This window comes from Trichomycterus rosablanca, chromosome 9, assembly GCF_030014385.1.
Source record: "Trichomycterus rosablanca isolate fTriRos1 chromosome 9, fTriRos1.hap1, whole genome shotgun sequence".
Lineage (NCBI taxonomy): Eukaryota > Metazoa > Chordata > Actinopteri > Siluriformes > Trichomycteridae > Trichomycterus > Trichomycterus rosablanca.
This window is the reverse complement of record NC_085996.1, coordinates 2,580,097-2,601,993: the sequence shown is the minus strand read 5'-3', so window position 1 is coordinate 2,601,993 and position 21,897 is coordinate 2,580,097. Positions and strand designations below refer to the sequence as shown.

The window sequence follows — 21,897 nt, the reverse complement described above, 5'->3', positions numbered from 1 at the left end:
TATGGGGTTAAAATCCCTGTGGTGCTATCAGCCAGTCTGGCATCTATACAGCCACTATTGGCTATGTCTGAGGGCTGGGGTATGCCAAACATCCTACCCATTGGAAGGTGCACGTGTCAGTGCCATATCCTTGTACTGGTGTTGCAACACAAAGTTAAAGCAGGTAAAGCAGGAAAAGGTTGTCAAAATGTGTTGGGTTTACTGACACTACCCTATTTACAACCTAAATACCAAGAAGTAAGAAGTCATATTTAAACATACTGCTATAATTTTTCTCTTTTAGGCAGGGGAAAGAGCGCCCATTGATATAGAATGTAACCAAGCTTTTTTGGCATAAAAAAATGCCTGTATATATGCCTTAAAAGGTCAAAAAAAAAGTTTTCCCTGCACATTGGTTTTAGAAGTTGGAAGGAAATTGATGATTGATTTAGACCACATGTTTAAGCCTGGTAAAAAAAAAAAGCCAGATGTACTATGCATAGGGGACAGTTTCCTCTGGACACTCAGGCTTTCTCCCACTTTCCCAAAACATGTTACTAGGTGGATTGGCTGCCCTAACGTGGCCCTAGGTGTGTGAACGAGTGAATATAAAAGTGTGTAGCCTTGTGATGGATTGGCACTCTGCCTAGGGTCAGTGACAGTGGGGACAGTGGTAGCCTGGTGGGTAGAGCTCTTGGCTATCAACCGAAAGGTTGAAAGTTTGAATCCCAGCTCGGCCATGCAGCCACTGTTGGGCCCTTGAGCAAGCTTCAGGGGGGCCGTACACTGGCTGACCCTGCACAAACAAGCTGGGATGCGCGAAGAAAGAATTTAATTGTACTGTACATATGAATATGTATAAATGACTAATAAAGTTTCGCATTTTAGTGTGTATTCCAGTCATGCCTTACACAGAATTAAGAAAAGAATGTAACTTTTATTTCTGTTATGTTAATTTATCAATCTTTACATTTCTGCATATGTGTCCAGGTTATTATTAATGAGCGACCTATCATAATCGTTTTAATGATTTTGTAAGTGCATTCTGGTTTTATACCAAACATATGCGGATTCCTGGCTGCGTTATCTCATACAGGTTTAATATATAGGATGCCTAACGAGTGCACAATAACATGGTATCTATGGTGTTTTTACACACTAGTTAGTACAGCAGTGTGCGGTTTGGGACGCGACCATTCCTTCGCGCCCTTTCTTCTCACGAGACTCGAAATAACGGTTTTCTACCAGACGGTTCTTCTCTTATCGGTAATTTTCTATCCAAACATTTATAACTTTTATATTTGAAATCGAAATGAAACTGAAATATTAGCCAAAAATTCGAGGGAAATTCATTTTTAAAACGTTATTTTGAAAGGTAAAGTTAAGGTAAGTCCGTTAAAAGGTAAGCTAACGTTAATGACAGTTACTACTGAATCGACCCTGGCTCTGAGCTAGTTAGTAAGTCCTGTTTAATATTCATTTAGATAAATTATTACTTAGACCGTTCGGTATTTATTTTCATTTCATGATTTTGCAATGAACCCGTTTTATACCGGTTAACGGTTTCAAATGATTTACAAATTATTCTTTTTGGTGAGTCGGTTCGTTTTAGTCAATGTGTAAATGAATCGATTCCTCTATGAATTCTCGGTGCAGGTCCTACTGAATCGATTCTTTTACTTACTGATTCCTTCAGAACGAATTTAAATCTATTTATTTATTAGGATTTTAACACACTCTGGTTACATTCATCAGGGGTTTTGCGAGCGGCCGACCGGGGGGGGCGTGGCACTACGAGATTAATACTATGAGCCGGTGGCACACGGGACTGACGGAAGATGTTCCAGGCATCCGCGATTGAGCCGTGGCTCACTGAGGGGAAGGGGGGCGTTTGCTCCGCGCTCTATCAAGGGGAGGGGGCGTGGCCGCGGTAGGGCTTAGCACGCGCTTTCGCGCTCCAACAAGGGGAGGGGGGGCGTGGCAGAAGCAGCGCTCGTCACACGCGTTTGCTCCGCGCTCTATCAAGGGGAGGGGGCGTGGCCGCGGTAGGGCTTAGCACCAAGGGGAGGGGGCGTGGCCGCGGCAGGGCTTAGCACGCGCTCCCAGAAGGGGAGGGGGGGCGTGGCAGAAGCAGCGCTTGTCACACGCGTTTGCTCCGCGCTCTATCAAGGGGAGGGGGCGTGGCCGCGGTAGGGCTTAGCGCCAAGGGGAGGGGGCGTGGCCGCGGTAGGGCTTAGCACGCGCTTACGCGCTCCAACAAGGGGAGTGACAGAAACGGTATTGACTCGTTACACAAGGACAATTTTGTTTCTCCAGTTAACTTGGCACGTCTTTGTACTGTGGGAGGAAACCAGTGTTCCCGGAGGAAACCCACATGGACATGGGGAGAACATGCAAACTGCACACAAAAAGGACCTGGGTATCGACAAATCTGTTATGTAACTAACTACAGTGCACGGGTGCGCAGCAGATCGAGTAGATGTGGCCTAGCAACATGAACTCCGAGGGTCTGGATTCGAATCGCCCCTCCGGCTGCTGACTATGAGAAATTTTGCACGTTCTCCCCAAGTCCACATGGTTTTCTACTGTGTACTGTGGTTTGATAGCACCATCCAAAACATGCAGATGGTGGAATGGCTAATCTAAACTGTACAGTACACACACATTCTAAATTGGGGAGGTTGGGCATTTGTCTGTGTACTATTAAGTAGGGAGGGTCGCCTCAGGAAGAGCATCCAGATCCATTGTGGTGACACATAAATACAGTAGTACAAAACAAAAACTCTTATTGTCTATTAAAAAACACTGACGATCCTTTAAAGTTCATGTCACATCAGTGTTTGTCCTGTTACAGGAAGTGATGTGACTGATTCATTTTATATGGCAGCTTTAAATATCACATAAATTTATATGGATTTAATGCACTTGTGCTTTTGATAGACATGAGTGGAGCTTCGCAGGCAGAAATGGGGGACACGAACCCATCAGAGTCTGTAAAGCGAAGGCCAGGCAGGTATCACCAGTCTGCTTTGAGCATGCTGGCCATTCACAAATCCACAATGGAGAAACAGGTGAGATGAATTTACATTAAACCATAATGAAAGACCTGTTCTGTAGACGTGAAGCTGACCAGCAGGACTTTGTTAACCTGTAGGCCAGATTCAGACAGGAGAGGGAGGTGAGGAAGGCTAGTCTGACGCCAGCACACCAGTACATGTTTGAAGTCCTGGCTGTTGGGCTTGGCCTGGAAGTTTCAGCGGTAGAAGATTTTATTCTTGATGCCCCATCAGTAAGTTTTACAGCAGATTTATAGGGCTGGGCGATTTTGCAAAAAAAAAAATCTCGATTATTTTAAAATTATACCCGATTGTCGATTATGATTTAGATTTTTTTTTGTTCTTGTATAATGCAATTAAAATAAGACTCAAATTTCTTTTTTTGCATTGTAATTAAAGGCTGCAGAAGTGCAAAAATAGTAACAGCACCACCTATAATAATCCTTTTAAGGGACTCAAACTTTATAACAATAACGATATCACAATAATTAAAACAAAATAGATCTAAATGATCTATATCCTTATCTATCTATATCTAAGAATAGCTCACAAACAACTTTAATTTTAAATGATGTTCAGCAGAACCTCCTTACATTAGGAAAAAAAACTACAAAAAGTCCTTTACAGGTTTCTTAAAAGGAACTCGTACGAGCCTGTACTGTGCTGTTTCCACCACTGAGTGAGTCTGTATCAGTATCTACACTGGGGGGGGGGGCATCAAGCGATCACTCAACTCAGCTTTGATTTTGTCCTCTTGTGATTTGGGGGGTGGATACAACATTTTAAACATGTAAGGATGTGTAATGTGTCATTTTAGTCCCATAAAACCTTCAAACTGTGTTAACCACTATTATGTGTCGTAGAATGATTCGATTCCATTGAACGGCCCTTTAAGCCAAAATAAAGGAACCGATTCGCGCATTTGGGAGTCATTACATACATACGGCTCTTTAAAAGGAACCGAGACAAAAGATCCGACTCCCTATCGCAGAATTCACTGCAGCAGTTTCCCAGACGCGATTTCTTTACTCAGTAACGGATGTGATTTAAAATGTAGTGAATTACAATTCTTAGTACAAAACTTACTTAAGGCTACGAGGCTGCGCGAGCCTTAAGGTCGTCATCTCAGCTACTTCTTTTTGTTCCACGATCCAGATCAAAGCAAAAAGGAGATCGGGCCTTTTTAATTGCGGCCCCAAGATTGTGGAACAGTTTGCCGCTAGAGATTAGGGCTGCATCATCATTGACCTGTTTTAAAACTAAATTAAAAGCTTATTTTTATGCTATGGCCTATGATAATAGTTGAGATTGATGGGTTATGTCGTTGTGTTTGTGTATGTGTGTATATGTATGTGTGTATATGTATGTGTGTACATGTAAATTTGTACTTTTTGTGAAGCACTTTGGGCAGACATTATTGTCTGCAATAGTGCTATATAAATAAAATGAACTGAACTGAACTTAAGTAAAAGTAAAATGACAGGCTGTAAAATCTACTTTAAAAAGTACAAGTACACAAAAAGACCGACTCAATTACAGTAACGCGAGTAAATGTAACTCGTTACTTTCCAGCCAATCCTGATCGCGCTCATCGGCTCCGTATTTTGATTCAGTTCAGCGGTGTTTGATTCAGTGAATCTTAATGAAACTCTTCTGTTTGTGTCTCGTTTTGCCGATCGTGTTTGCGCTCCTTATTTCTGAATCTAACCGTTAGCGTGTATAATCCTTGTTATCTTCCGTTTACTGTTTTGGTTTTCGCTGGTTTTGGACTCCAACTGGTTTTGTACCCTGTTTTTATATGAAACTTTCCCTGATTTATATTCCGCGAGCGTCTGCTCAGTTTCTGCTTCGTGACATGTTGGTATTTTCATTAAAATATAAAGTATGTAAACAATCGCGATTGAAAACGTTCATGCGAATTAACCGAATTAATCGTGAAAATCGCCCAGCCCTAATTTATACAGTGAAAGCAACAGAGGTGGACAAAATAACGGAAACAAACTACAATTAAATGTATTGCTTAGCCAAACAGTGATGCATAACTCAGTTTCTTTCACTTATTTTGCATTTAAAATGCACCACATAACCAGGCCTTTCTGTCTTTTTTTGATAGTTAGCACCGTTTGATGATTTCTTTGCCAAAGGAGGGTCAGAAGTTATTTCATTTGCGTACCAGGAATCAGAGGTTCCAGGAGTAGGTGAGGACATGAAGAGCTGAACGTCTTTATGTTGCTTTTTATCTGTATTAACAGAACAAATTAAAGAATATCCACAAATCAGCTATATTGTTATAACAACAGCATAGTCGTGTCATGCACAGTAATAAACAGCATGTATGTTCTGCTCCCTACGTCTCTTAAACATTGTGTATTAATTCATTTATTTACATACATTTATGTTTTATTATTGACAGGGTGTTGCTGTTATGTATTGATTCAATATTTGTTAAGGAAGCATATTATTATTATTTAAACAGGATTTGGCCAATTAAGGACATTCACTATAATATTACACAAAGGTAATTTCTGCTACTGAACACTCTCTTTTCTCATCCTGTTCATATTAAATGCTGTAGAATGTGGTCGCACTTTTCCTGGCGTGTCGAAGGGAACCAAAATGATGCGACTGTTCCTGGCCGATATGTCCGACACATGCTTTGAAGGACTTTGTTTGTTTTTTCTGAGAACCAACGCGGATGTTGCACTCAACCCAGCGAACATCCACAAGGTGACAAACTGCACTTAGTTAGCACATTGTTATTATTTCTGCAGTGAGCTGTGCTCATTTCAGAGATGCCTGGTCTGTTTTTATTGTAGGAGATTTATCTATCCATGCTCAGCGCCACAGAGGGGATGCTGAAAGGAATAAGAGATTTGTTATCAAATGTGTACATACCAGCAGTTTGTACAACTGAGAACTGGGGGGCTTTAAACCAGTCTAAACATGGAGAGAAAATCAAGCAGAACTTTAGAGATGACCTGTTTCACTTCACGCACTTTCTGGATGGTAAGAGTATGTTTTAAAAATATGTGTTTTTATATCTTCTGTAATTCTAAAAAGGTTATAAACAGTGGTATGTAGGCTGGTTCTGATAAAGAATTAAAAGGCAAATAGAATCCTGACTGGTGTAATTTATGTTTAGATAATGTAAATTAACTGAGGTTATTTCTAGGTTTCTTTTTTTATTGTTTTTATGCATTTTCCCTTTTTCTCCCAACCTAGTCATATCCAGTTCTCTCGATTATATCGCCCCTCCACTGCTGCAGACCTGACCCTGTTTGAGGAGGGCAGTATCTAACACACGCCCCCTCTGACACGTGTGCAGTAGCCAAACGCTTCATCTGCATGAGTCGGGTTCTTTTTGATGTGCCTCTCTGTGATATGCTGTTCCTGGCAGGAAAAAAGAAGCGGTCAGTGACTGCACATGTGTCAGAGGAAGCGCTTGATAGTCTGTGCTTCAGCGTGGGAGTAGTTACAGTCGAGGAATCGGATACGACTAGATTGTGTTTAGACCCCCCCGTGTTTAAGCTGGTCATGTATGATTCATTCTGCAGAGATGCAGCTGAGCATCGAGGGTACCGTTAAACTAACAAAAGCCTCAGAGATCGACTTCTCCAGACTTGTGACCTTTGAGAATATAAAAGCGGCGGCTGAAGACGCGGACATGGTGCGCAGACTCGAGGAGATTTTAATGGGGTGGCACAAGCAGATCGAACAGGTGCGCGCCTTCACATAACAACAGTACAGTCATGTTACCTGTGTAAATTTGCCCTTACAGCACATGTACGACTTTTTAAAGTGTTTCAGTCACATTAGCTTTCAATTTACCATAAATGACCTGTTAAAATTTAAATCACGTCACATGGTTTCTTATCAACAAGGTGTTTAAGCTTCATTTAATTAAAAACAGCTATCAAAATCACAGCAAACATGACAGAACAGGAACATGAAGATGTATACTATAGCTAGAGGTACAATAGCCCCGTCCAGGGTGTTTCTGTGTGCCTTGCGCCCATTGAGAGCTGGGATAGGCTCCAGCACCCCTTGCAAATAAGCAGCTTAGAAACTAGAGATATTCCCTACAGCTTTGGGTAATATTAATGTACCATACTAATGTACCATACATGTTATTTATTAAGTTATTTTAGCACGTCTGACACACTGCCTTGCCACAAATCTATGGTCTTTGTACTGCCACTACATCCTGTCGTGCAGATTTAAAGGTGACCGTGTGAGACCTTTTGGGTTGTAGGTGCTGACAGAAAGGAATCAGATTCGTAGAGAAGATGATGCGTTGGGGCCTTTGACAGAACTCGAACACTGGAAAAGGATGTCTGCAAAGTTCAGCTCCATCATAGAACACATCAAAGGCTCAGAATGTAAAACTGTGGTGAACGTCCTTCATATAAACCGATCAAAGACCATAAAGGTACAAGACATCATAAAAAATATCTGTTTTTTAATGGTGATGTATAATGACGTACAGAGATAGGCATGATATCGTACACCACAGTTTATTGTGGCTCTAATAAAATGGTTTTGTTCTTCAGCTATGGCGGGAGCTAGATAACAGAATAACTGACTGTGCGAACGAGGCTAAGGACAACGTAAAATATCTCTCCAGCCTGGAGAAAATATGTCGGCCTCTTTATAACTCTGATCCAGTAAGTGTACTTTACTCCAACGTGCTCAGAATTAGTGGCTCACTAGGGTAAGTGAATAAAAGAAAATAAGAATTTAATCTTTGTGCTCCTAAGTATATGACCTATATGCACACCCATGAGCCAAAACATTAGGACTACCCGCCATATGTGCTGCCTAAACAGCTCTGACCTGCTCAGACATCTGAAAGAGTCCTGTGGTATCTTATAGCAGGACATTATCAGCTACTCCTTTAACTTCTGTATGTTCTGAGGTGGATCGTTCTCTTGGAGTTTGAGGGTGCCCCAGTTTGACTGCACCCCATGCACATAACCTGGTTAATACAGACATGGTTTAATGAGTTTGCTGAGGGGACTGAAGTGGCTCGCATAAAGCCCTGACCTTAGCACTACTGAACATGCTAGGAAGAAATCAGGAGCACAAATTCCTATAGATATTTTAAGATGTTGTGGAAAGCCTTCCCAGAATTGAGTAGGCTGTGACAGCCTCAGTTTGGGTGGGAACACTATACTTGCACCCATGGTTTTGGTATGGGATGTACTTGTTTTTCACCTCACTCATCATCTTCTCAGTACCATGTACAGGCCAACACTACTCTTGCCTCTATATATTGTTTTTTTAGATTAGAAATGTCTTTTGTATTTATTGTAGGCCTTTTTGTTCTGTGTTGCACCCTGGTCCTGGAGGAACGTTGTTTCTTTTCAATATGTACTTCTCCCTCTAGCGCATGCTGTGTGTCCACATACTTTTGGCTAAATCGCTCTTCCCTAATACTATCACCGTTTATTAGGTTTGTATCACTTCTGTGTTTATATTATTTTTAGGTCACCATGACTAAAAGTATCCGGACTCTCATCACCACCATTTGCATGATACATGATGTGTCAAGATATTACAACACGTCTGAACGAATGTCTACACTTTTTATTAAAGTACGTGCATACTTGTATATTTGATTGGATTGTTTTAGTTACCTGGTGGTTTCATTTGATCATACAGAGAATCCGAAATACTGTGTATACATCATTACAGGTTACTAATCAGATGGTGACCGCCTGCAGAGCTTACCTTACTAATAATGGCACCTCAAGCATTTGGGATCAGGACACACACGATCTCATTAAGAAGATGCAGGTAGGGTGTGGTTTGTTTATTCGGCTCTCCTCGTTTTATATCCAGTTAAACGAATCGTCTGTTATCTTTTTGCAACAGGAGTGTATCTGCCTGTTTGAGGAGTATCGGTCATGCTTCCAAAGTACGAAGAAGCAGAGGCTCGAGACGCAGCCCGGGAAATCATTCGAGGTGTCGGAGATGTACATCTTCCGCAAGTTTGACGATTTCTGCAAGAGGCTCGAGAAGGTGACCAGCCATTTTCACATGACCACGACACCGAGCAGAGCCGTCCTGGTCCATCCCTGAATCCCTGAAGTGTTTTGTGTTTTTAGATAACTCAGATGATCACAGTGATAAAATCGTTCTCGGCCCTCGGCCAGTCAAGAATCGAAGGGCTCGAGGCTCTAGCTGCAAAGTTTCAGAACATCTACATCAACATAAAAAAGAAGGAGTACGACATACTGGCTCAAAGAAGAGAGGTGTTTGAGGTGGACTTTACCGAGTTCATGTCTCACATCAGTAACCTGGAGGTGAGTGGAGTGTTTGACTTAAGAAACATTAAACAGACTAAACTCATTAGTACTTTTTTCCAGTGCCGTTGTTAGTAGTTAAAGTTGGAATGTCTACACTAAGACATCATTTGCTTTTTATAGCAGCGGTCCCAAACCTTTTTTGCACCATATACCGGTTTCATATAAGATATAATTTCACGGGCCAGCGGGCATAATAAAAACACAAAGTGCATAACAATACTACTCACCAATAATGGACACCCCCACCTAGGGGTGATAGGAGGCAATAACACCTGAAGTTTGTTCCTTATGTTCGGTCTAATCCGTAACTTTCACCACTGCAGAAAATCCCGCTTCACAAAGATAGGATGTTAGAAATGGACCCAGTGTTTTACATTTTACATTTTCAGCATTTAGCAGACGCTTTTATCCAAAGCGACTTACACAATGAGCAATTGAGTGTTAAGGGCCTTGCTCAAGGACCCAACAGTGGCAACTTGGTGGTGGCGGGGCTTGAACCGGCAACCTTCTGTTTACTAGTCCAGTACCTTAACCACTGAGCTATCACTGGCCCCAGTGTTGTCATTGCCTTTGTAGCGATCTCTAATTATTTATTCTTTCTGTGCGGCCCGGTAATAAATGACCCGGCCTGTGGCCCAGTGGTTGGGCACCACTGTTCTACAGCATTACAGGTTGGATTTGGCCCGTTCCATTTCACAATTGTGGTATTTCTGATGTACTCACAGTTTAAAAAACTGTTAAATTTCCAAAATAATTTATGTCCGGAGATTCGGGCATTATCATTTTATTTTAGAATCACGTCTCGAGTTATTTTCGTAATATTACGATTATTTCTGTAGTAAGTTCTGGTATGTTCCCAGATTTTGTGCTCTTGTAGCGTTTACAGAAAAGCAGCCTTATATCCTAATGCTTTCAGCTTCATACTTCTTTGTAGGTGTGCTGTTTTATGGATATGTGCCATCCTTCTCCCTCCAAACTGAATGTGCCAACCAAAGAGTTCTATTTGTTGTGTCTGACCAGAGTAGATTATCCTTTCATACGTCATTTATCATTATGATTAATGTAATATAAACGTCTAGCATAATTACAGGATAATTAATTCAGCTGCAGTTTGCACTCTTTTACATGTATACAATTACTTTTACATATATACAATTAAACATATCATTTTTTTTTTCTTCAGCACCAACTTCAAGATTTAATGAGAAAATGTTTCTCCAAGATTTTTTCATCTCAACAAGCCTTAAACCTCCTACAAAGGTGCTCTTTAACATACAGCTATTCAAATCCACATCTTACAGTACAGACAGTGTATCGTATTGGGTTTATAATAGTTAAATCGGGGCTTCAAATGCTTTTGAATTTGCCTTCAACTGGTTAATTGTTTGAAAGTCTGATGAAAAAAATAGAGGAAGGACTGGATCAGAGATCTATACAATCAGGCATTGGCTGATATGATGTAAAAAGTCTTAACCGGTCTTTGTAAGTTTGTTTTATTCACACTGAGTATCAATAAAAAGGACTGACCATTATAGCAGTGGGTGACAGAAACACTCCAGACAGGATGACCAGTTCTCAATTCAGACACCCACATCAGAGAGACTGATTTAGCTGGAAATGTGTGTGAATAATTTGCCAGAAACCGGTCGCTGTAATAAGGCAGTATGACGTATAAAAAGTCACTAAAAACCCAGATTACATTATGGCAGGATAATTAAGTTACACTGGCAGTCTGGTACATTTGTTACTACAAAGTCCGGTTTAGCTCCTGCACGTCTTGCTGATCTCTTTAAGTATTATAGCTGATTTCTATCACTTTGTTCAGAACTATGTTATTGTTATTGTAATTATTATTCATGCAGAACTATTTAATGGTACAGTTTAAGGTGGCAAACAGACTGACCCTAACCCTAACCCTAACCCCCCCCGTGTTATCTTATATCAGCTAATGTTTGACAAAGCAGATCACGTTCAGTCGTTAATGAATGTGTTTGGTTTCTAGGTTTCAGAAACTGAACATGTCGTGTCTGCAGGCAGAAATCTCCACAACCCTCCACCTGATTCTGCAGCACTACGTCACAGAGCTCGAAGCTGTAAACCAGGTCTCTGCTGGTCTAAAGATCTGAGGATCATTGTCACACTAAAAGAACAACAGAATTAACATTAACTCCTGTGTTTATATGTGTAGCACTATCAGACCTACAGAGAAGATCCTCCCATAGGCAGAAACATGCCTCCAGTGGCGGGCAGGATTGTCTGGGTCAGGCAGCTGTTCAGCAAAATACAGGAACCCATCAGTTACATTGAGGTGCACACAGACTTTATGAACGCTCCTTGTTTTTAAAGGAACATTTCATATTGTGCTACACTGCTTTCATAAGCCTCCCTGACTCACTGTTTCATTTATTTATACAATCACTATGATTTGTTGCTAGTGAAAGGTCCTGCAAAATAATCTAATGCTAATAATTCAGTATAATTAAAACAAAATAGCTCAATCATTTAATAAGAATTGTTAGTAGAAGTCCCAGTAAATGTGTATTTGGAACAGTTCAGTTTTATGTAATAATTAAAAAACATTTTCACCATATACACCAAGTACTTACACATGCTGTATAAACAATATGCAGAAAAACTCAGAGGTCCTGTCCACATCTGAGGGGCAGGATGTTGTGCAGCTGTACAACAGGTCTGCAGCGGTGTTTGTGGAGTTTGAGATTCTTTACTATACAGCCTGGATGAACAGGTTCCCACAGTTGGAATATGGCAAGTATCTTAAGCGTTTCTGTTACATTTGAACCCTAAAGGAATGATGGAAAACACTCATGATTTTACCTCTTTTACAGCCCTGTATGAAACCCTGCTTGTTCGCGACCCAGAATCAAAGAAACTGCTGGTGAACAGTTCTACAATAAACGAGACATTACGAGAGATTAAATGCTTGATTAAACTGGGATTGAAGGTTCCCGAGAAGGCTCTGTATATGTTTAGGACAGAGAAACACCTAAAGACAACACAATTCAGATTAGAGGTGGGAAAAAATGAGCTTTCAGTTCATTCACTTTACAACAAACCTGCTAATCACAGTGAACTGTGTGTGTGTGTGTGTGTTTGGTTTGTGATGTGTAGACGTTTATCAGCAGTTATGAGGATACGCTTGAGGAAATTCCTGCTATGTTTTACAGTCTGATGATATCAAAAATAAAAAAGGTATGATATTCTTCTCACTGGCTTTTATATCTGATAAATTATTAAATAGAATATATCAACATGTAAATATGAATTAATGCCAGATCAGTGTTTTTCGAACCCTGGGTGGGTCGTGAATCAGACAAAGTGGGTCGCAGAGAAATGGAGGCTTTATATTACATCTTGTAAATCACAGTGAGACCAGATACAGTAAATAGCATTCTTTGTGTTGCCTGGGTTGTGTAAAAAATCATGGACAAAATGAATTTGGGTTGCTTAAAACCCTGGTCTAGATTAAGTGTCTTATCACAGTGTGCATCAGCTGGGTCTCCCTTAAATTTCTTCCATGGCTTGTTTCACACTGTAGGTCTGATTGCTTCAGAGTAAAGCAGAATACACAACAGCAGTAAGGGCCTGGGCTTGATTCCCCTAGGTCTAGGGTCCTTTCTGTGTGGGGTTTGCATGTTCTCCCTGTGTCCAAGTCCAAGGACATGCAGTCAGGTTAACTGGAGCTACTAATAATTGCCCTAATTGTGTGTGTGTGTCTGTCTGGGGTGTTTTCAGCATTTTGCCTGGTGAATCAGACCCACTGCAGCCCTGACCAGGATAAGGCAGTGGTAAAACAGAGAATGAATGATTATATTATCTAATGCAGTTGCTCTGTGTACCAGGTGGACTCTGTGCTTCGTCAAGGCTTGGTGTTTCTCAGCTGGTCGTCTCTCATCCTGGACACATTTTTCAATGATCTTGATGCTGCCATGGCTGAGCTGCAGCATGTTCTAAAGAAGGTACATTCTGAGTGTGTATGTGAGAACAATAGTGACATGATTAACAGTATCTTCTAACTGCATGTAACATGTTCAGGTGACAGATCTTTGCGAGATTCGCATTGAAGGTGTTTTACACAACATCTCCGAGACTGTCCTCATCACCCTGCCAGAGGACAGAGCCTCATCTCTACAGGACCTGATTACCACCAACGAGGTAACGTCATGTTACCCCCAGCATTCGGGATGCTTAAGAATACTTTATGATGAAGTAACATTTAAATCTGATACAGGCTCAGACTAAGCTGTGGGCTCAGACTCTCAACCAAAAGAGCAGCCACGTAGAGGAGGCAGTGAAGGAACTGACTTTAATCTTCAGTGCTATTTATGAGCCAAAAGAAAGCAAAGACCCGGCTGAGAAACCTAAAGGTATTTTGATTAGATTGATCTGAACAGGCCTTGCAAACGTTTCTATATAAACAGAAGTAACGAAAATGATGCTGTTTTGTATTTGTAGGACACAAACGTGTTGCATTCTCAGAAGATCTGGGCTCATCAAACGATAAAGACAGGTTCAAGGCAGAAGCCCGTGAAGCTGATAAAGACGAAGACTTTAAAAACGTAAATGCTGGGTCCACTATTTGTCAGCTAAAATAAATACTTCACCTATAGTTAAGATTAATCTATAACTAAAATACTGCCTGTAAAACAAACTGATATATATATGTATATATGTATATAATATATATAGACCTTCTAGTTAGAGCTTCCCATGTTCTACATAAATCAAGGACGGTGTTAAATAAGTACAGGATGTCAATTTATCACATGGCTTCAGCTACCCATCTCCCTTTAAGACATATCCAATCATGCCACTGTAGATGCTTGCCTGCCTGGTAGCACCTCTGAGTTTCGAACCCCTGATCTCAGCAATAGTAGGCCAAAGTAAATGACCACTGCTCCACCTAATATTTGTTATACCAATGCACCAAGTGAAATGTTAACCACTAATACCCTGAAGCCACCGTATTACTGTCTCACACACAAAACCTTTAGCTGTAAATGGTAAGCAACACAGTGATGTGCATCGTGTACTCATACTTCCCCGTGGAGCATCAGACACAACAGTAACACTTCTGCATCGCTTTCACTAGCAATCTGGTTTCTGCTTAGCAAACAGCATTCTCTTCTTCTTCTTATTTTTATTTTTATTATCACAAGTAGTTCACAGTTCCAACAAGGAGCTGGCAAATCTGATCCAACAGAGGTGCTAGCAAATCTGTAAGTGTGAAACTGTAATAAAAAGAAACATCTCCACCTGGAACAAATGAAAGTTCAACCAGGCGCAGGTGACTGTCTGTTACGCGGAAACAATGGCAACCATCTGCACCTCCATGCCTTCTCTCCCGACCAGATTTGGAAAGGCAGAAAGACATTATTCTGTAATCGAGCCACACCGTCAATCTCCACCTAGTTCTGTTTGGCCTGCAAGGGCACCAGTTATGATGTAAAACATACCATGTATAAAACAAACAATAACAATTTTATGTTCATGTGATAAAGAGACCTAAAAACAATGTAATTACATTTAAATCATTTTTAGATTTAAATCATTAATGGCCCTGCTGTTTATTTTCCTGGTTATTTGTAGGAGTGCAGAGAACTGTATGCTCACTTCAGCGCAAAACTTCTGGACGCTTTGGTGAAGGCCACATGTTTGTCTCTGGACACGTTAAAAAGAAGATTGTTTATTTCCAGGTGAGAATGAACATGTTTCACCATGTAAATAAATCATTAAAAAATACACAAAACATTTAAAGCAGTAATTTTTTCTTTCTAGCTCATCTGGCGGCCATCCCAGTGTCTCAGATGAGGTGATAACTTTAATAAAATCTGAGATCCACCTGACCATACCCAATGTGGTAAGTGTTTATATTACTAATGCTTTACTCTGTGCTGTTACTGAATCTTGGAACCATAAGCACATTGAGAGTTCTGTGTTCTGATGAAGGTGATGATACCGAGTCTTGATAAGATCCAGCAAGCAATCATTCACCTGGTGCATCTGGTGCTGGAGGTGAGCCGCGGCGTGGCATGCTGGAAACAGGATTGCCGCTCAGACGACGTTGGAAAGTCTGGATGTAAGAGGCGGCATTAACAATCATTAAGAATCTTCCACGGTTTCCCTTCAGCTTGATGCATTTGGAGTTGTTTTGTTTCCTGCAAAAAACAGAAAGACATATTCTGTACTGTAAAGTCCGGAAGCGTATTGCTGCCACACAGATGAAAAGAAATGTCAGTATGTTGTTATAAAGAGAATCAAATTTTACTTCATGCTTTTTTTACTTCATGAGTTTTGGTGTCACTGAGCAGCACAGATGATATTTTTATCACTATTTAAACACTGCGAAGGATTCTTAAATCTTAGTCTTTATATAGACGTAAAAACCGCTCACATATCTTAGACATGCACTATTCCTAATGGAGAATCTTGATCGGCACAGCAAGCTACAAGGTTACAAGCTACAGCATCTTAAATGTCTTCAAGCTGGGTTCGGCTACGCAGCATTTAAGGAAATGAACTTTTCTCGTTATTACGACATACTGACGGCTTTTTTTTCATCTGTGTGGCAGCATGGGCACCAGGTGTAAACCAAAGTATAATGTACACGCCTTTGTTAATATGTTTTTAATTGGTTCTAATCGATTATAAAGGCTAACACAGCTTTTTAAAGCACTAAGGCTGTGAATGTTAAATAAAGATCGTGAAATAATTCCAATAAAACATTATTAACTTTTTCTCCTCGTTTTAACATTTGAAAGCATCCGACATTTTGAGTTTAAAAACGTTTAAATGGAAATTTCTTCTCTAGCTGGGCGGCTGAGGAACTTCTTCCAGAGTGTTTCTGAAAACAAGAATGTGTGCAAGCCTGTAGGACTTCTAATGTCAGGGGTGAACCTCCTGGGTAAACAGCCCGGAGATGTGCTCAGTCAGTTCAGAGCCTTCAAAGTAATCTGGGATCAGGACCGAGACGACCAAGTCAAGGTAGCTCAACACTCAACTCAACTTATTAATGTAAAACGGACAAAACTACTGGACTTGGATAAACAATTACAACATGTTAAATTTGTCACAGACATTGATTAGATCAAACCCAGGTCATCAGTCCATGTCACTGTGCAGCTCTCACTTTCTCAGCGGCACCGATGTGCCACCTGAATAGATCATGTTATGTTTACATTTTGTTAGGTGTAATACAGCGGTAATACAACAGTAATACTCAGGCGGCAGGTGTTTCCAAATATTGTGCCGGCCTCATGATTGAGGAGCCGACAAATCTGTGAATAAGAAACCATGATGAATGGAAACACTTCCTACTGGAGTGACGGGTGACTGCTGTTGATCTGCGCCTTCATGCCCCCTCTGTTAGCCATATTATAGCTCCCAGTAGATGGACTTGTTACAGATAGAATGTGATATTCTGCTGGAGTTTTTTACATTGTTAAGGAGGATTGAAAATAGTTTGTAAATGGTGATTATAAGTGGAATAAACACCCAAATTTTGAAGAATCACATTTTAAAGACATCACTATAACAGTGTACATTTGTTTAATATGAAATCATAAACGCATGTTTGTGTTTTCTGTCAGGAATTCATCAGTAGCAACCCCGACCTATACCTGATAAAGGAGCAAATTTTACACTATGAAACGGTTGAACAGGAGATCGCGGACATCACGCCCATCGTCGTTTTAGGTGGAATGGAATTGTCAACAGGTAAAATAATACCAAATATTCACATTAGCTATTACAGTTGAGGTTTTTATGTGTTATGTGTGAAAAATGGCACATTAATGTCATCAAAGCTGCAGTGCATCACTGGTTTTGTTTAATATAATTATATTGCACTGTTAAATATTGAAAAAATAGGTGGATTGAAGTTAGGGTTGGGATGTGCCAGGTACGCCTATTCCACGTCTTCTGTGCATACGGCTGGTTCAGCTCAGACTCTGAAGTCATAACCTTAAATCCTACAGAATTTTACAGTGTTGCTTCATTTATTCACATGCTTGTTGTTTGTGTTGGTGATGTCTGTAGCTCCACTGAAGATGTCCCTGAGTGTGGAAGCGAAAGCCTGGAAACTGATGCTGTGCAAGTACGTACAAAAGGAATACAAGAAGAAGCTGATGGACATGATCGCTTTCATTAGTGAGCAGCAAAAAAAACTCTCACGCCCTATAGCTGACCTGGACGACGTGAGATTCGCTATGGAAGCCCTGTCCAATATCCGGGACTCAGAAATTATAATGGACATGACCATGGGGCCCATCGAGGTCCGACATAATGATAAGCCATATTTCTAATCCTTATCTTACTAATCTATGGTTTATTTTAGACATGAAATTGATTAGTGATGTTTTTAGGAAGCCTATTCTATACTAAACAAGTTTGAAGTGGAAGTGACGAAGGAGGAGGCCGAGGGTGTGGATACACTAAGATACTCTTTTGCTAAACTGCAGTCCAAAGAGGTACGTTCCTCATTCTCAACTCAGATTCCACAGTGTCTGTCTTTATGAAAGATCCATCACAGATGATTCATGGCTGATTCTTCCTTCATTTAAACATTTATTCAATCATTTATCCATTCTGGTCAGGGTCACCGTGGCTCTGGAAAGCAGTGAAAACACTGCTGGTGATGCCCTAGGTCTAAGTAATGTGTTTAGTAGTGTGTTATTAACTGCAGTCCAGCTTATATGAAATATATACACCGATGAGGCGTAACATTATGACCACCTTCCTAATACTGTGTTGGTCCCCCTTTTGCTGCCAAAACAGCCCTGACCCGTCGACTCTGACACCTTTCTATCAGAACCGGCATGAACTTCTTCGGCAGTTTGAGCTACAGTAGCTCGTCTGTTGGATCGGACCACACGGGCCAGCCTTCGCTCCACACGTGCATCAATGAGCCTTGGCCGCCCATGACCCTGACGCCGGGTTTACCACTGTTCCTGACCACTGCAGACCGGTAACACCCCACAACAGCTGCGGTTTTGGAGATGCTCCGACCCAGTCGTCTAGCCATCACAATTTGGCCCTGAAATGTAACCTTCGAGGATAAAACATTCACTTGCTGCCTAATATGCCCCCCCCCCCAACAGGTGTTGTGATGAAGAGATAATCAGTGTTATTCTCTTCACCTGATAGTGGTCATAATGTTATGCCTTGCCAGTGTATAGTTATACCCAGTAGTATAGTATTACCCAGGAAATACATCTAAACAGTGTGCCAGTGCATCACCAGGCATCCCTGACTACCTTACCCTCTCATTTACTTGCATGAGATATGTTTGTGGAAAACATACCAAACTCCTTATAGACCATTTAAAGCGTTGCTTTGAAATCGAGTCCTCTGTTCTTTCTAAAACCATGTTACATATTCTGGTGTTTTAATGAAACATGTGGGAGACGAAGGGACAGCATTTAGATGAAGTCTAATGTGTTTTTTATATAAAACCCCTACACAGAGAGCAGTCCAGCATGAACTGGTCAGTGCGCAGCCCAAGTTGAAAGAGAATCTCCTGGAATCAGTCGGCACGTTTCAGAATGACTTGATGACTTTCGGCCAGAAGTATGAAACGGTGAGCAATCAACTCATTCCTGAGGGCCACACTGACACTTTTGTTTCAGACCCGAGTCCATCTAATTGTAAGGGTGCAGGGATTTAAGTGAGTTCGGGAATAGAATAATGCAATTGACTAAATAAATCATCTTATTTTTTGTTTGAAGTAAACAGCAGACAATGAGACACTGACTAGCAGATAAACTGAAACACTTTCTTTAAGCATGATGTGCAAATAAAACAAGTACATATTTATTTAAGAACTATTGAAATGTATTTAAAAGTTAATTCTTCTGTATATAAGCAAGCAGCTTCAATTACAAAGTAATTATACCTACACAATTAATCTATTAAAGGAGCAAATATAAGAATAATAAACATTATTAAGTGAATATGTTTTGTCACCTCTGATGTTTCTGCTTTTGTATTTGTCACTAGTCATTGTTAAAATAAAGACAAACTAAAGTTTAAACACCACCCGGCCATAATAAAAAAAATATCTGGACAAAAAAACAGACAGGTTAAATTAACTAGCCAAAGATCTGAACAAGCAGCAACTATGTACAGATAATTGTCTGGTTTGAGTTTTGTCCTTGTGTGGCATGTCATCTTTCTGGTTGTTTGCTGCTGATGGTTTTCTCACTTCCCCTGTCTGGTTCCTGCAGTGATCGTCTGAGTTACACTTGCTGGCGGAGCTGCCCAGACGTTTTTGTTTTGTTTGTGCTTGTGTCTGTCTCTGTGTTCTCAGTGTTTCTGCTCTCATATAAGCTTTTTTGTCCTCGAGTCACTTTAGGCTGTGGCTTTGGTATGGTTTTGTGAATTTAAAACTGAACCAGTGATATTAACCGACCAAAGTGTGTGAGAATCACATTAGATTAGAATAAATAGAAGAAAGCCGATCATAAGAATATTATTATAAAACGGATAGTTCCGGTCCTAAAATCTGATTGGCTGAGCCGCGTTCGAAGCCGTTGTAAAATCCCCGATAAACTCACACCTATGACCGCCTCACATCATTTATTATATTTTATGTTGACCGCCGTTTTATAAAAGCAATAAGCCACTCCGCTTCGCGTCGTACCAAAAACGTCATCCCCGTGCTAAAATCACAGTAACGTACGGCCTCTCGTGGCTTATTGCTTTAATAACCTGTTGTATGACACTTAGCGATTCATATATGGTTCCTTGTCTGTCTGATATCAGGAAGGCCCGAATGTTTCAGGCATTTCACCTGAGGAGGCCAGCATCAGACTTCAAATCTTCCAGGTATGACAGATGCAGAATTCAAAATGCTTTTATTCATTATTCTTTCTATATAAATCTCTCACACCTCGGCTCGTTTATACTTATAAATATTATTCATGTGACATTAGGTGGTCCCAGACATGCACTCAAAAGCAAATGTATTATAACTGTTTCAAAAACTTACTGTAATCAATACTTAGGAATATAACTCAGGTGGGATTAAGCCGGATAGGGACTCTCTCTCATAACTGATGCAATTACGACCTCTGCTGGCTAATTGATGGCACCTGCACAGAGATGGGAAAAGAGTACTGTCAGGGTGTGTCTCTCCGTACACAGTGCTGATCCGCATTGCACTCGTCAAAGTGTAGGTGTTAAGATGCATACCGCTGCTGCCCGCTTGTCGGAGGGGGCGTGTGGTAGCTTCTTTCTCCTCAGTCAGAGCGGGGGTCAGCATTGGTGGAGAGGAAGCGTGACACAATCGGGCAATCGTACGCGCTAAAAGGGGGGAAAAAGGGAGAAAATGCATAAACAAAATATTATATATATATAAATCAGCCAGACTAATGCCGACTGTACATCTAACCATTTTATATTAAATATAATTTTATTCCACCTTAAACGTGCTCTGATATTGATCTCAGACTGGGTTTGATAACCTGTGGAGGAAGTTCACCACATATTCTTCTGGAGAACAGTTGTTCGGCCTGCCCGTCACTGAATATGATGTTCTACAGAAAGCTCGGTAATTACAGTCTGTCACTGTCTGGTAAACACTCTCCAGAAACATGATGATGCTCACTGCTGATTGGCCTAAAACATGCATACAATTCTGTATTATTCCCGTGTCACTTTTCTATTCTATTATAATGGTGTTCCTCTCTCTTATGTTATTGAAACTAGGAAAGAGCTCGGGCTTCTTCAGAAGCTGTACGGCCTCTACGATGCGGTTATGAATAAGATCAGCGGCTATTACGAAATCCTCTGGACCGAAGTGGATATTGAAAAGATCAACACGGAGCTTTCAGAATTCCAAACCAGGTAACCGTCGCGACTCTTGCACAGTGTTACAGCAGCAGCTCCTCTCAGAACTGTAAGAACTCCTGTGTGTTTTGAATTGTACTCAGATGCCGAAAGCTCCCCAAAGGACTGAGAGACTGGCAGGCGTTTTTAGATCTGAAGAAAAGGATCGATGACTTCAGCGAGTCGTGCCCTCTCCTGGAGATGATGGCTCACAGAGCGATGAAGCAGAGACACTGGGAACGCATCGCTGACCTGACGCAGCACAAGTTTCACGTGGATTCGGACACGTTCTGCCTTCAAAACATAATGGAGGCCCCACTGCTGAAACACAAAGAAGACATAGAGGTAATGCTACACTGAGGCTCTGTGTATGTAGACACTGATCAGTCATAACATTATGACCGCCTTTCTAATATTGGCCCCCCTTCTGCTGCCCCATACACAACAACCCGTGATGCTCTGTGTATTCTGACACCTTTCTATCAGAACCAGCATGAACCTCTTCAGCAGTTTCAGCTACAGGAGCTCGTCTGTTGGATCCGACCACACGTGCATCAATGAGCCTTGGCCACCCATGACCCTGTCGCCGGTTTACCACTGTTCCTGACCACTGCAGAACGGGAACACCCCACAAGAGCTGCAGTTTTGGAGATGCTCTGACCCAGTTGTCTAGCCATCACAATTTGGCTTTTGTCAAATTCCCTCAGATC

At 41.0% G+C, this 21,897-nt stretch overlaps 1 protein-coding gene across 1 annotated transcript in view; it reads left to right on the top strand.

Moving 5' to 3' along the window:
- Window positions 1–2,918: 2,918 nt before the first annotated feature.
- Window positions 2,919–21,897, top strand: part of LOC134320280 (dynein axonemal heavy chain 8-like) — a 57,170-nt gene continuing 38,191 nt past the window's right edge. The window contains exons 1-34 of the mRNA XM_063001619.1: window positions 2,919–3,050; window positions 3,134–3,268; window positions 5,149–5,233; window positions 5,611–5,762; window positions 5,852–6,041; window positions 6,590–6,753; window positions 7,288–7,464; window positions 7,586–7,699; window positions 8,522–8,629; window positions 8,730–8,831; window positions 8,910–9,056; window positions 9,143–9,340; window positions 10,527–10,603; window positions 11,346–11,445; window positions 11,532–11,651; window positions 11,974–12,109; window positions 12,190–12,374; window positions 12,473–12,553; window positions 13,204–13,320; window positions 13,397–13,516; window positions 13,593–13,728; window positions 13,817–13,920; window positions 14,951–15,057; window positions 15,140–15,221; window positions 15,311–15,440; window positions 16,173–16,345; window positions 16,951–17,077; window positions 17,399–17,634; window positions 17,725–17,829; window positions 18,825–18,938; window positions 20,123–20,185; window positions 20,809–20,909; window positions 21,068–21,205; window positions 21,292–21,532. Coding sequence (XP_062857689.1) covers window positions 2,922–3,050; window positions 3,134–3,268; window positions 5,149–5,233; window positions 5,611–5,762; window positions 5,852–6,041; window positions 6,590–6,753; window positions 7,288–7,464; window positions 7,586–7,699; window positions 8,522–8,629; window positions 8,730–8,831; window positions 8,910–9,056; window positions 9,143–9,340; window positions 10,527–10,603; window positions 11,346–11,445; window positions 11,532–11,651; window positions 11,974–12,109; window positions 12,190–12,374; window positions 12,473–12,553; window positions 13,204–13,320; window positions 13,397–13,516; window positions 13,593–13,728; window positions 13,817–13,920; window positions 14,951–15,057; window positions 15,140–15,221; window positions 15,311–15,440; window positions 16,173–16,345; window positions 16,951–17,077; window positions 17,399–17,634; window positions 17,725–17,829; window positions 18,825–18,938; window positions 20,123–20,185; window positions 20,809–20,909; window positions 21,068–21,205; window positions 21,292–21,532 — 4,494 coding nt within the window. The 5' untranslated portion in view covers window positions 2,919–2,921. The remainder of the gene's footprint in view (window positions 3,051–3,133; window positions 3,269–5,148; window positions 5,234–5,610; window positions 5,763–5,851; window positions 6,042–6,589; window positions 6,754–7,287; window positions 7,465–7,585; window positions 7,700–8,521; window positions 8,630–8,729; window positions 8,832–8,909; window positions 9,057–9,142; window positions 9,341–10,526; window positions 10,604–11,345; window positions 11,446–11,531; window positions 11,652–11,973; window positions 12,110–12,189; window positions 12,375–12,472; window positions 12,554–13,203; window positions 13,321–13,396; window positions 13,517–13,592; window positions 13,729–13,816; window positions 13,921–14,950; window positions 15,058–15,139; window positions 15,222–15,310; window positions 15,441–16,172; window positions 16,346–16,950; window positions 17,078–17,398; window positions 17,635–17,724; window positions 17,830–18,824; window positions 18,939–20,122; window positions 20,186–20,808; window positions 20,910–21,067; window positions 21,206–21,291; window positions 21,533–21,897) is intronic.